Source organism: Lagenorhynchus albirostris, chromosome 1 (genome assembly GCF_949774975.1).
Source record: "Lagenorhynchus albirostris chromosome 1, mLagAlb1.1, whole genome shotgun sequence".
Lineage (NCBI taxonomy): Eukaryota > Metazoa > Chordata > Mammalia > Artiodactyla > Delphinidae > Lagenorhynchus > Lagenorhynchus albirostris.
The window spans coordinates 28,956,670-28,970,031 of NC_083095.1; the positions used below are offsets into that span (position 1 = coordinate 28,956,670).

Here is a 13,362-nt window from a genome sequence, read left to right on the forward strand (position 1 = left end):
GTTAAACCTGAAAGGACTCCTGCAATACACATATTTCAGGTGAGCTCTGCAGTCATACCTGCCTTGCCTACTTCAATGAGGGTTAGAAGACTGAATGAGATAATGAATATGAAACACCATATAAGCAGCAAAGCACTACCAAAATATATTTGCTATTATTATTAAAAATACAAAAATATTTAAATAGGTTGATTTTCATCACTAAAACTAATGGTGATGGTCACCATAGTCTAGCTGGAAACATTCTCCTTTGGCTTGAATATAGCTCTGTAGAGGCCAGATGATAAAGGATTGGGAACAGGAATACCCAGCACAAAAGTCAGCCTTAAAATCCTGCCCATTGTAGGGGCTCAGCTAAACTCTAATTATATTAAGAAGCAGTAAGCATGTGCAACTGAGACTGAGGTTGGCCACCATGTGACTACAGGAACAAGTTCTGTTTCAGAGGAAAGCAAAGGGGCTAGCTAGCACCCTCTTACTGGCTTTCTTTTGATCACAGACAAGGAAACCGTCAAAGCTCCACCTATCCAGGACTTGCCAGAGGTTCTACAGGCCCCCCTAAAGGCTGCTCTTTGTGACAAGAACGCCAGTGTGCGGATGGCAGCAGCAGTATGCCAATATGCCATGCAGTCAGATAATCTTCTTGCCCGGGAAATCATGCAGACTGCCCTTTTGAAGGGTGAGTAACTCCTTCTTACTTTTGACCTGGAAATATGGGGTAAAGAGAGGACACCTCACCATCAGCTTTTCCTAATCCTTTCCTCTCCACCATCATGCTCTATGATGTCTACTGTATTGGGTCTGGGCTTCCATTTAGATACTGAGAGATTTGTTCTTCCCAGGTACTTTACAAAATAGGTACACTGCCACCTAGTGGTACCTGGGCTAAACGTTTCATAAGTGCATTTGAACAGAAACCATGTCCCCTTTCATAAACCAGATTTTCAATTGAAAAGATAATGTAATATTAAAGAATACGTTCTAAAAATTTTTTAAATCACTACTTGAACACATCTTGCTTCCATTTTTGCACATGAACTTACAGGCATTGTCCACAAGCATTGCTGGAGTAATACAAGCAGAAAGGTTCTGTCAGATGATAGGCCCAAGGTGCCCAAATGCTCTGTCTGAAAGATGTACCTGCTCCTTGCGTGGCGGCAGGGGTGGAGGACAACTGGCTGACCAGTTTGGCCTTCGGCATGGAGATACTCAACGATTTAATTCATCTGTCTTAAGAAAGCCTCCACTCCAGACTTCCCAATCTCTAGTGAGGGGGACAACTGTATCTCTCACCCAGGCCGGAAGTGCCTTCCTGCTGTTACCTAACAAAAACATATTAGGATTTGACTTTGCAGGTTAAGATTTTCAGTCTATATTTAGAACCTTGATACAATCCATTTAAATATGATTTAAATAAGGATTGAATTTTGAGACAGGGGGCAGAGGGAAGTGAGATATCAGGCAGGTAGCAGCCTTGTGTACCAACCCAAAGGCTGCTCTCTCTGTGGGGAGAAGAGATCGCCATTCTGGACTCCTTTTTCACCCCACTGTGGCAGGTAATAGCGTGGACAGCTGGGCTGCAGCTCAGTGCCTGGCTCTGGAAGGTGCTGCCACTTACCCCGTGATTACGAGGATCCTCCATCAGCTGTTTAACAAGAAGAATGAGGACACTGAGCAACAGTCTTGTATGCTCTTGAGCCATCTAAGTGCAAAGACAGTATGTGTCCATTACGGGGTCAGAGAAAGAAACCGAGTTTGGGGGGAACAGTTGGGTCTTTGAGGTCGGTGCATGTAAGGAACTGAAAATGCAGGTGGTTGGATAGGGATCATCTCAAGCACAGGTAAAACCGGACTAAGTGTGGGTGAACCAGTGTGTATACAAGGAAGAGTGACAACAGCTAGCTGAGAAAGGCGAGAAAAGTAGGCTGCAGATGGCTTTTAACCGTGTAGGCAAGGAAAGTTGTGATATGCAGAATTTGCTTCTGCTAGAAGTTTACCACTGAAAACTACACAGACCTACAATTCTGTTTACTTCCAGTAGAAATGTGAAACTCACTGATTGAGGCATATACAAATCATTTTAGGGGGAAAGATAGTTAAATTAAGAAGAGAAGGTCCTAGGAATTTTCTGTTCATATTACTAAATCTGTATATTGTTCCCCAGAAATCAGTTGGCTTGGATGGAAGAGTGCCCCATTGTAAACCCACTCTCCTTTGCTAGCAACGGGCATCTCATGTGTTTGTGACATTAACTATGCTGGATGCCAGGTTAGGATATAACTTCTTCAAGGCCCCATCATCTCTAAAAGTGATCTTGGATATCCATACACGTCTTCCATTTCCTCAGACCCTGATACATACCATGCTTGCCGTGGAGCTGAATAGCCATCAATGGAAAGACCGGATTGTAGCCTGCCGAGCTCTCTCCCAGATTGGTGGAAATGTCAATGTGGTAAGCCTTCTCTTCCTGTGTTTCCAGGACAGAAAGTCTAAGCAAAACTGAGCTAGGAGGGGTCTTCCCTGGTGGCGCAGTGGTTGAGAGTCCGCCTGCCGATGCAGGGGACACGGGTTCGTGCCCCGATCCGGGAAGATCCCACATGCCGCGGAGCGGATGGGCCCGTGAGCCACGGCCGCTGAGCCTGCGCGTCTGGAGCCTGTGCTCCACAACGGGAGAGGCCACAACAGTGAGAGGCCCGCGTACCGCAAAAATAATAATAAAAAAACTGAGCTAGGGAGCTCTTCCACTTTTTGCTGCTATCTAGTATCCCATTCTTGCCACACAGATCTCTATTCCCATACTGCTACCTCTTACTCCTAACCCAGAATTCTCTTCAAATGCCAGCATATCGTTCTATTACTTAAGACACTGCTTCTCAGCCTGGTGGCAGTCCACAAACTGTTTGTAACCTACCTACAATGAAGTAAGCAAGAAAAAAAAAAAGAGAAAAGTTTAGAAACTTTTATAGTAATTTGACATTGCCTCCACATCAAGGTACTTTTATAAGTATCAGTCAATACTGTCCCTACTTTCAAAAACCTGACATTAGAGTTAGAGTAACAAGACTAACATACACAAATGATTCAAGAACAAGTGATAAATGTAATGTACTCAAAACTTTTCAGAGAGAGATTAGTGTGGGCTGAACCCATCAGTTAAAGTTCTGTGAAGGAAGGAGTGTGGGTCAGCTGAGCAAGACTTGGGACAGAACTGAAAAAAAGACTTCCAGGCACGGGAAACCCTGACCATCATTTAGGCTTTCACCTGACTCCTTCTTGCCATTATTTTAAAATCAACTTCAGCTGTCCAAATGGGATTTTTCCCTTCTTCCTATGTGCCACTATCTTTTCCTTATAACACTAAGTAACTCCAAAATGGCCCAGAACACTGCCATTCCCACGAGAAGAGAGCACCCTCCATCCTGACCCTCACATTTTGATGTGGGAAGCACAAAACCTGGCCATTCAGTGTAATCAGTATAATTCTAGTCTGGGTTAATTCTGCCTCGACTGCCATAGTAGTACCCTGCTGCTAAAGTCTTGGACCAGCAGCATAGGTATCACCCGGGAGTTTGCTGGAAGTGAAAAATCTCACCTCTGGTCAATTCAATCAGAACCTGAATTTAACAACACCATTTTAACAACATCTGATTAATTTGTACATTCACCTCCTCAGCACTTGTTACTCAGGATGGCCAACTGAAAGTAAAAAGCCATGCAGAGCAAGCAGGGGACGGGGTAAAGATGAGAACTTCACATCAGACTGCTGGGGTTAAGCAATATGTCCATCAGTCCTTTCACTCATTCAGTAAGCAAGCAGTTTCTGACCACATCCTACATGCTGGGCAGCATGCTACCACTGGGGATGCAAAGATAACAGAAGTAGCTGTAGAGTATTATGGGGATTTCCTATTGCTTACAGAAGGCAGAGGAGAGTTCACTGAGGAGATGCTTTTTGAGTTCAATCCTAAAAGAACAGGAAAACATCAGGTATCAGATAGGGGTGGAAAAGCGAGATGTTTCAGGCAGGGAGAATAGCTTTGGGCACATTACATAATCACCAACTAGTAATCTTCGTCCCTTTCCCTTTGAGAGATGTACTAACACATAGGGTGGCCAACTGTCCTAGCTTGTCCAGTACATAGGACTTTCAGTACTAAACCCAGGAAAAGTCCCAGGCAAATTGGAATGAGTTGGTCACCCTACTAATGTATCACTTTCAAATTTTAAGAGTCTCAAGTACAGATATAATACAGTAGTTTAAAGCGTGAGCTTCGGGCTTCCCTGGTGGCGCAGTGGGTAAGAATCCACCTGCCAATGCAGGGGACATGGGTTCGAGTTCCTGGTCTGGGAATATCGCACATGCTGCGGAGCAACTAAGCCTGTGCACCACAACTACTGAGCCTGCACTCTAGAGCCCATGAGCCACAACTACTGAAGCCCGCATGCAGCTACGAAGACCCAGCACAGCCATAAATAAACAAATAAATAAATAAAATAAATTTATGAATAAATAAAGCATAAGCTTCAAAAACAGGCCTGGGTCTGAGTCCTGGCTCCAGCACTCAGCAGGTTAACCTTGGGCAAGAAATCTAAGCCTCCATTCTGTCACCTATAAATGGTAATATCTGTCTTATGGGATTGTTTGGGAGGATTACGTGACAGGTAGAAATACTTATTAGCACAGTGCCAAGTACAAAATTGACTTGGTAATAAATGGTAGCTAATTATTACACCTCTGTGTAGGATGTGAAACATAAGTTGATCCAGCTGATGTTGGGTGACTGGAATAAGAAAGTGAGACAAGCAGCTGCCCAAGCTCTGGGGCAAATGAGCCTTGGGAAAGAGGTGCATGACACAATCAGGTAAGACCTTGTCAACATGGAGAAAGCTTTTTTATTCTTAAAAGTGTCCAGGGAGCCTGGGCTCCAGCCAGCCAGCATTTGTTAAGCTGCTCTGTCTGCTCAGCATTGTATAGATCCCATTGCAGATTTTTTTTGTTTTTAATAAAATAAAACATTAACAGCCCCTACAGACACTAACAATGTAGCTAAGGGAAGAGTCATTAATTGAATGCCCGCTAGGTGTTTGGCACTGTTTTAGATGTTTGAGAGTTCAAATGTATGCCATGATTCTGATTATACAGGCAAGATACACAAATGCCTAGCAAAGTCAAGTTTCATGAAGGATGGGTAAGACTACGTAGGCAGAGAGAAGGTAAGACCTTCCACACTGGGAGCCAAATACAGAAATGAACATGGCACATGTGAGGGCAGTGGGGAAGAGAACTTGACTGTAGCAAGAGATCCATGTTTAAAGTTTCCTTTATTCAGTCATTCAACAGAGTTTAGCGCCTAGCATACTCTAGGTAATAGGGATTCAAGTAAATAAAACAGTTGAGGTCTCTCTACCTGGTGAAACTTAAATTAATGTGCATAAGGCTAAGTAGGAAAGGGTGGGAATGGATAATGGAGAGCCTACAGAAGTTGGATTTTATCCTGAGGGCACTGGGGGTGGGCGTAGGGAAAGGGACCAAAAGTTTAAGGAGGGAAAATAAAAGCACCTGTGCCTTACAGAGTCAAGCTGGGCCAAGGAAACTCCCAGGAGCGTGTGGAAGCCCTCTCCCTGATTCGTGGGCTCAAGCTCATGACGGCCAAGCTTCTCCCAAGCTTTCTGAACTGCTTCTCTGATGACTTCACGGCAGTTCGGCAGGCAGCTTGTTTGGCTGCTGGTGCCCTGCAGATCCACGATAATATGGTGAGTCAAGGAGACATGTACCCATCTTACCTGATCAACCCAAGAGGGCATTACCCTGTGCTTCATTCGTACATAGCATACTCACCATTCTGTGGGGACACAGAATGAGAGATCAGAACCAGGAAGGTGAGGAGATATATAGGCCACACCAACAGTTTGGACCACACTTAGCTCCAAGCCAGCCTAGACTTCACTTTAGAGCACACCCCTGAATCCTGTTCTCACCTCAGTTACCTAGCTTCTCATTACATGGGTGCTGATAGGCTTAGGGATCGACTCCAGTGAATCGAGTTATAATCCCTAGTTATGAGTGGAAAACCCGATGGAGATATTCAAAAGAAGCCTATATGGCCATAGATCTGTGAGCTGGGAAAATCAATCTACAGACAGGAGATAAGAGCACTCTGCGCCTAAGCCAGTACTTCTGGCTCCAGCTCATTTTTTCACTAGATTTGATAGAGGGCCACTTTTCCAGTTAAAGCACATTTAGACAAGAGGGGTCCCTGTCTCTGGTTCATTCTTGCTCTGATTCTCTCCACTCAGCACTGCCTTTTATCCATCCCAGGTCCTTGAATGCCTTCTGAATCTCACACAGAGAGATCCCTGCTGGAAAATCAAGGCCTTTGCCATTCGAGGTATTACAGGAGTGGCCCCAGCTCCTCAACCTTCCCGTACTTTAGTATAGATGATCCCCAGAACCTCTTTAGGAAGAGAGTAGAGCGTAAGTGAGGGGATAATCACAGCTTCTCAGAAGTCCCTTGCCTGAGAAATTAAAGATTATTTTCTTGTGCTTTTTAATTTTTAGTTAAGGCGTCTAGGTCTATGTCAAACGCTTTAAGGCAAAGGGCTGAAAGGACAATCCCTGCCAACAGAGTTAGGTATGAGTTCCAAGTAGGTATCCACTGTTGGATATACTTGCTTTCTCTGGAGGTTTCAACCATAGGACTCTGTAAAAGTCAGACCAGATTCAAGACTGCTACAAACCTAAAATCCTGCCCTCAAATTTCCTAGAGTTTCTTTTTAGGGATTTTTGGCATTGTTTCTCTCTGACAGTCTGGCAGGTCCCTTTAAGAATCTGCCCTGGGTTAAGCTGTGAAGTAATTGTGCCTTCTTTCCCCATTACCCTGCCTTGACTAGGTTGGTCTTCTGAGTTATCTATCCCATATCTCATTCCTAGATAAATAGGTAAATTAGTATATTCTCACATCCTAATGGACAAGGATGGCGTGGAATACCCCCCCCCCTTTCTGGGAATTCTCTGGGGATAATGTCCTATTCTAACCCATTCCTAAAATTCTAATGGTAATTGTCATCTAAAAGGGAAGGTAAAGACAAAATACTTAGTTTAGTATTTGCAATATTTAATTGCAAATTAAATAATTGCAAGTGGTTGCCTATACCTTATTATTATTATTTATTAATAAGGCCATTTCTGGATGCTAGGATATAGCAAGCTCAATCTTAAGTGACAGTGGAACACGCTGCCCTCTAATCTCTGCAGCTTTGGGACAAATTGGCCACGTGAATCCCCAACTGATAGACTCCCTGCTCTGGGCTATACACTATGAAGAATCACCAGGTGTACGACTAGAGGCTTGCCGTAGCATCCTAGCCCTCAAACTTCAAGGAGACCGAGTCAGGGACACCTTCCTAGACATGCTGCTCCTAGAGAACCATGATGCTGTTCTAAAGTAAGCACTAACCCTCTGGTTCCTGCCGTGACCTCTTTTACTGCCAACTCTCCCAACCTTGTTAACAGAGTATGTGCCTGCCTTTCCAGGCTGCTTAATGGCTGTAAAAAGCACAGGCTCACCTGGGCCATTCATCTACTGAGCAAGTGGGTAACAGAAAAACTGGCCTGAATTAGATTAAAAGTCAAGCTCATGTAGTTTACGTACTTGTTCATCATCCCAGGTGGGTTTTTTTATTCAACTAACATTTATCAAGTGCCTACTTAGTGACGATAGGCTTTAGCGTCAAAAAGACCAGGATTTGAACCCCAGCTCAGACATGTGCTAGCTCTGTGAGTCTGGGTAAGTTACTTAAATTCTCTGAGCCCATTTTTTCATGTATCAAACGCAGACGGCACTCTGCCTTATGGGTCTGTGGTGATGAGTAATGAGATAACATGTTAGTACCTGTCATAAAGGTGTTCAATAAATAATATCTACTAGTACCTTCAAGTATATCATCTCAAAAACTACAGAACACCCCTACAAGCTAAGCATCATACAATTTTTGCAAATAAAGCTCAGCAAAACTGCAGTTAGGATTGGAACTTAGGATTCTTGTCTGATTCCAAGTCCTGTATTTTCCACCTCCATGCTTTAAGGATAGGAAGAACAGCCTAAGAAGTCCTTCTTACCTTTCAGAGAAATTCACCATGCAATGAAGATACTCAACTTAGAAAATGAAGGAAACCAAGAAATGCTTCAGAAGATCAAGAACAGGGTAGATAAGTACAAGCTATGTTTTCAAGAAAAAATTCAGGGCTCTCAAGGGTTCCTCAGACCCCTTTTTCCCCCTAAGCATGTACGTACCCTCTTCCCCAACACAGAAATACTTTCTACAGCCCCAGATACAATATCTCACTTGAAGATACAAAATACATCTGTGCAAGATAGGATTATAAAATCCTACTAGTAAAAAGTAAAACAAAGCAAAAATCCCCTTAGGCCTGTCAAGCAGCCCTCAAAATCAGCTGTTTCTGAAATATTGTTTCCTTTCCTTCCCTTTTTTCCCCCACCATCCTCTAAACTCAAGTTCTTTCTTTTTTGCAGATAGGCATAAAGAAGGAATGAGGGACTGGAATAGGCCCCCTAGATTTTTTTTTTTAATTAATTTTTTTGGGCTGTGTTAGTTCTTCGTTGCTGCGCAAGGCTTTCTCTAGTTGCTGCAAGTGGGGGCTACTCTTCGTTGCGGCGCACGGGCTTCTCACTGCGGTGGCTTCTCTTGTTGAGGAGCATGGGCTCTAGGCACACGGGCTTCTGTAGTTGTGGCTCGCCGGCTCTAGAGCACAGGCTCAGTAGTTGTGGCGCACGGGCTTAGTTGCTCTGTGGCATGTGGGATCTTCCCGGACCAGGTCTCAAACCCATGTCCCCTGCATTGGCAGGTGGATTCTTAACCACTGCACCACCAGGGAGGTCCCTAGATTTTCTTTTTCCTTCTAAACTTTCCTTAATTCCTAATCTGGGCTCTTTCACCAAAGGAACTCTAGCTGAACAGGTGGTTCTAATTTTTCAAAGCTGTTAGAGGAGATGAAAAATCGAGGGAAAAGGACTTTAAAAAGGCAAAAGAGGGCTTCCCTGGTGGCGCAGTAGTTGGGGGTCCGCCTGCCGATGCAGGGGACACGGGTTCGTGCCCCGGTCTGGGGGGGTCCCACATGCCGCGGAGCGGCTGCGCCCGTGAGCCATGGCCGCTGAGCCTGCACGTCCGGAGCCTGTTGCTCTGCAGCGGGAGGGGCCCCGGTGGTGAGAGGCCCGCGTACCGCAAAAAAAAAAAAAAAAAAAAGGCAAAAGATTCTTCATATGATTCACAAAACCAATTTCACATCAAGCAAGCATTTCTTAGCAGATTCCTTTCATCATGTCCAAAAAGCTAAAGTAAATTTTTCAGTAACAGATGTGAAAAATGTCCAACCAATATCACCAGAGAACAATGTTCTCAGGCATTTACATACCACCTAATACTAATAAGCATGATGCAATGCTACTTTATTAACGCTTTTTGATGATTTACAGCCTAGTATAGTTTTTTTTTTCAACATTTGTTCTGATTCAGATTCAAACACTAAGCCAAAAGGAACTGTTGATACAGAAAATATTCAAGATCGAGACAGTCATAGGAAAAGTGAAGGAGGAAGCAAAACGTGTTTACATGCAACCCAAACAAGGGCAAAAACCACTGAAATTCCATACTTTTCTCCAAGAAACTTTTCAGGGTAAGTTTTCTAGGGGTGAGTCCTATGCCTTGACTCCTTTAACAAGGCTTTTTCATGACTGGATGTTTGGGGACTTAGTTGTGAGCCCTGTAGGATGAGAGCCAGGAAAGGACACTTTCTTTTCTTCTTGGCCACCATCCTCTCAGTCCTTCTGTTATCGTTTCCTTGTCCCCCTCCCCCAGGCTCTGATTTGCTATCTGCCCCTTAAAAAAAGAATGATGTAATTCTATGAACCAATTTGAAAGTTAGGTCAAAAAACGGACGCCTTAGAAAAACAAAACAAAAAACTGCCGTGTGTACGTCTGGTTAAGCACTCAGAAAAATCCTTGAAGCTTAACCTTGAATAGTAATATTACCTCTGGAAAGTGAGATTATACGTACATCTACGCTTTTGCAACTTTAAAAAAAAAACGATTTCATAAAGTTCTCAACTTTACATAACTCAACCTATCAGTTACGGTGAAAGGATCTTAAAAGTTCCAGATACAACCTAAATGATGAGGTGTAGACATCAAGCTGTACCAAAACATACTTACAAAATCAGTGTGCCCAGGCGCAGCAGCAGCCTCAGGTCATTCAGCCAGCTGCCCACCAGCCACCACCCCAAACCCAGGTCTTCTGCTTCCAAGTCCAGTGCTCTCTCTGGTACACCAGGCTCTTTTCCACCAACCATGAGAATATTCACTTGCCAGATTTGGGGAAGTTTCTTCCAACTGCCAGAAAAAAATGAGAGTGGAAAGTAACTTGAACACCAGCCTTCCCTCATGGCCAGCTTGCTACAAGTTGGCTGACTGAGGCCTATGACAGCACAACTAGGTGACATTCTGTCTCTTTGGGAGCAGTGCCAGCCACTGATGCAAGCAAGCACTGAGCAAAACCCTAATACACTTTTAAAAACATAATATACTCAAAACTTTTCTAATAGGATTGTGCTGTTTGGGGTTCGAGTAACATGATTAAAATAAATCAATTACCCCCAAAGTTGCAGAATTGGCCCCAATCCTACAACCGTCCCAAGTTACCTTTCACCTCAGCTGTTGATTTTCCCTATCGACCTCCCTCCTCCCACGTTTCTTCAGACCATGCCACATAAGAATCTAGCCCTAGAAAAAGGAAAACATTCTCTGGCATTTTAATAACTTTTCTAACTTTCACACAGACTCACAGTAACAAACAGGATACTGACCCCAACCCTCCCCCCAAACTGATGAAAGAGAACTCAAACGAAGGATGCAAATTCCAAATAAAAACTTCTAATGTCTCAAGCAGAGTAACACAGCAAATGCCACACAGTACACGGAAGCCTGAGGGTGATGATGAAGTTGGTACTCTCAAACGATCAGGAATCAGGGTTACTTCAGAACAAGCTCCTTCTTCCACCTCCAACTTCTGCTTTTACTTTTGTGCCTAGATGAGGTGGTGTTTCCTAGAAGACCGTCTGAGTTGTGTGACATTGAAGCAGTCATAAAGGTAAATGTAAGCACAGTCATGGTTATTAAGGTAAGAACGAATTTTCCCCCCAAAAAAAGTGGTGGTGGTAGGAGAGAATCACTACTGTCTTGTTTCTGGCAATCAAGGAGTAACTAGTTCAGGTTAGAGGCATCTTGGTGAGCAGCAGCCCCTTGTCATATAACATGGTCGCCAGGGAAAGCTGGTCCTCCACACTGTCGCACGGCAAGTCCGCTACCCTCACAAACTCTGGGTAGGAGCGGAGCAGGAGTTCCATGGCATCAGCTTGCTGGGGGTATATCTCCAAGCACTTGGGCTCTTCCAGATGATAAACTCGGGAGTTTTCCACTGTATAATAGAGAAACAAATGGCCTCCCTCACCCACCAGCCGAGCTATACCATCCTGAAGCATGTGCACTTCTGTTTCTGTTGTCAATTGGGCCCCCACGTTTACGGGTTCCCCAGCCTCCCACCGAATTGGGAGCCCATAAACGCTTAGTGCCCTCTCCCTCTCAGTCAACACTGGGGGCAGAGAATCGTGGATGAAGTCTTTGGCTCTCTGGTCAGCCACAGCATCGACAGGGGCAAAGTGTCCCAAGCGGGCAACCAGGACCCGCACTTTCTCCATGAAAGCAGTTCTTCGCGGATCCTTAGACTCCGAATGCTGGGCCCCCATGTAATCCATAAAGTCTCGGGGCAGTCCCCTACGAAACTCCACATTTTCCTCCATTGCAGCCTGCACTGCCAGAGGCAGTACGGCCTCCAGGAAGTCGCCCCAGGTATTGCGCTGGTAGGTGGACAAGGTCAGGTGCAGAGAGTGCACTCCATCCTGGCATTCGGCTTGGTGAATGAAGCCTCTGGGAAAATAGAGCAAATCTCCAGGTTCCAGCACCGTCTGCAGCACCGGCTCTCCTAGGTCGTCCTGACTGAAGTTGGGGCTGGATGTCAGGGCTAGTTCCTCGGTCGGAACCCGCGGTCGGTAGACCCGCCAGAGTTTCCTACCTTCCAGCTGCAGCACAAAAGCCTCGATATCGTCGTAGTGGGGGGCAAAGCCCTGCGAGTTGGGGGGCGTGAGGTAAACGTTGGAGCCTGCCATGCTTCCAAACTGCTCCTGGAGCACAGCCAAAAACTGCCACACGGTGGTGGAGAAAGCCTGCGGACAGAGGAGGCGCAGGGAGCAGCCGGCCCTGTACAGGGACCACGCGGCGGCGGGCAGGGCGCGGCCGGGTGGGTTCAGGGTCTCGCGCCGCCCACTGATGTAGCGCGCGGCGTCCAGGTGCTGCCCAAACTGCACCTCCTCGTCGCGCAGCATTGAGTCCAGATCGGCGGTAGAGAAAAGACCCTGGTAGTAGGTGTGGTCCTGCCGCCGCACCAGCACAGCCTCGCGCTCCCATAGGCGCCGGTAGAAATGGTCGGGCGGCATGGGCGCGATGAGCCACTCGAAGAGGCGCGCCGCCCGCCGCCGGCTGCTGGGGATGCGGTTCAGCTCAGCCAAGACGCGCTGCAGCGGGGAGTCCCAGGGCAGCTCCCCACCCGCGCTTTCCCCCTGCGGCCCCGACAGCGTCGCTGGAGCCACGGACGGCGGGGCGGCCGCCAAGTGCTGGGCAGAGCACAGCACGGCCGAGGTCTCCACCAAGCGCGGCGGGGGGCCCGAGGCCTGCACCAGGCGTGCCGGCAGGGCGGATGCCTCCACCAGGCGTGCCGGCAGGGCGGATGCCTCCACCAGGCGCGCCGGCGGGGTCTGCGCCTCCACCAAGCGCGCCGATGGGGTCTGCGCCTCCACCAGGGCGCGGGGAGTCTGCAGGGATCGGGACGCGGGCGAGGCCTCTAACAGCTCCGCGGGCCCGAGGTGGCCGTACGGCTCCCGCCGGGTCACATCCGAGAGGGCCGCCGCCCCTCCAGCCAGCGGGTCCCTGCGATCGTCGACCATCGACTCCACCCTCGAGTCCTCCGAGTCCTCGCTCGGCAGCGCCTGGGCCCTCAGCGCGGCCATCCGGGACGCGACACTTCTCCTCAGCTGCCTTCGGATCTTCCTGGGCCTCAGGGGCAGGGCCAGGACCGACCCGCTATGTGGCTGTGGCTGGCGCCGGCGCCTCAACCGCCCGCGCCTCGGCAGCCCAGCGCTAGCCCGGAGCCCGTCCATAGTCCTACCCTCTCCCGAGCCCAGCGGGAGGTGGCGAGAAACCGGCTCAGGCAGTCGGCTTCCGCAGTGTACTCTG

General features: G+C 47.1%; 2 protein-coding genes across 4 annotated transcripts in view; one reads left to right on the forward strand and one right to left on the reverse strand.

The window, feature by feature from the left end:
- Positions 1-13,362, forward strand: part of HEATR4 (HEAT repeat containing 4) — a 42,601-nt gene that overhangs the window by 9,821 nt on the left and 19,418 nt on the right. For both annotated transcript variants that reach the window (XM_060139558.1, XM_060139565.1), the window contains exons 6-15: positions 500-679; positions 1,557-1,717; positions 2,348-2,452; positions 4,744-4,862; positions 5,574-5,754; positions 6,320-6,389; positions 7,256-7,445; positions 8,127-8,205; positions 9,535-9,694; positions 11,106-11,164. In XM_060139558.1, the coding sequence (XP_059995541.1) occupies positions 500-679; positions 1,557-1,717; positions 2,348-2,452; positions 4,744-4,862; positions 5,574-5,754; positions 6,320-6,389; positions 7,256-7,445; positions 8,127-8,205; positions 9,535-9,694; positions 11,106-11,164 (1,304 nt within the window). The remainder of the gene's footprint in view (positions 1-499; positions 680-1,556; positions 1,718-2,347; positions 2,453-4,743; positions 4,863-5,573; positions 5,755-6,319; positions 6,390-7,255; positions 7,446-8,126; positions 8,206-9,534; positions 9,695-11,105; positions 11,165-13,362) is intronic.
- Positions 4,971-13,347, reverse strand: RIOX1 (ribosomal oxygenase 1). 2 transcript variants are annotated; one of them, XM_060139576.1, is made up of 3 exons: positions 10,881-13,347; positions 10,231-10,407; positions 4,971-5,733 (listed from the first exon to the last, which is right to left on the reverse strand). In XM_060139576.1, the coding sequence occupies exon 1, from the start codon at positions 13,284-13,286 to the stop codon at positions 11,283-11,285; it is 2,004 nt and encodes a 667-aa protein (XP_059995559.1). In that variant the 5' UTR covers positions 13,287-13,347; the 3' UTR covers positions 4,971-5,733; positions 10,231-10,407; positions 10,881-11,282. The 2 variants fall into 2 exon arrangements, with proteins under 2 accessions (XP_059995559.1, XP_059995569.1); XM_060139586.1 differs by lacking the exons at positions 4,971-5,733; positions 10,231-10,407 and having other exon boundaries at positions 10,811-12,809; positions 12,840-13,347.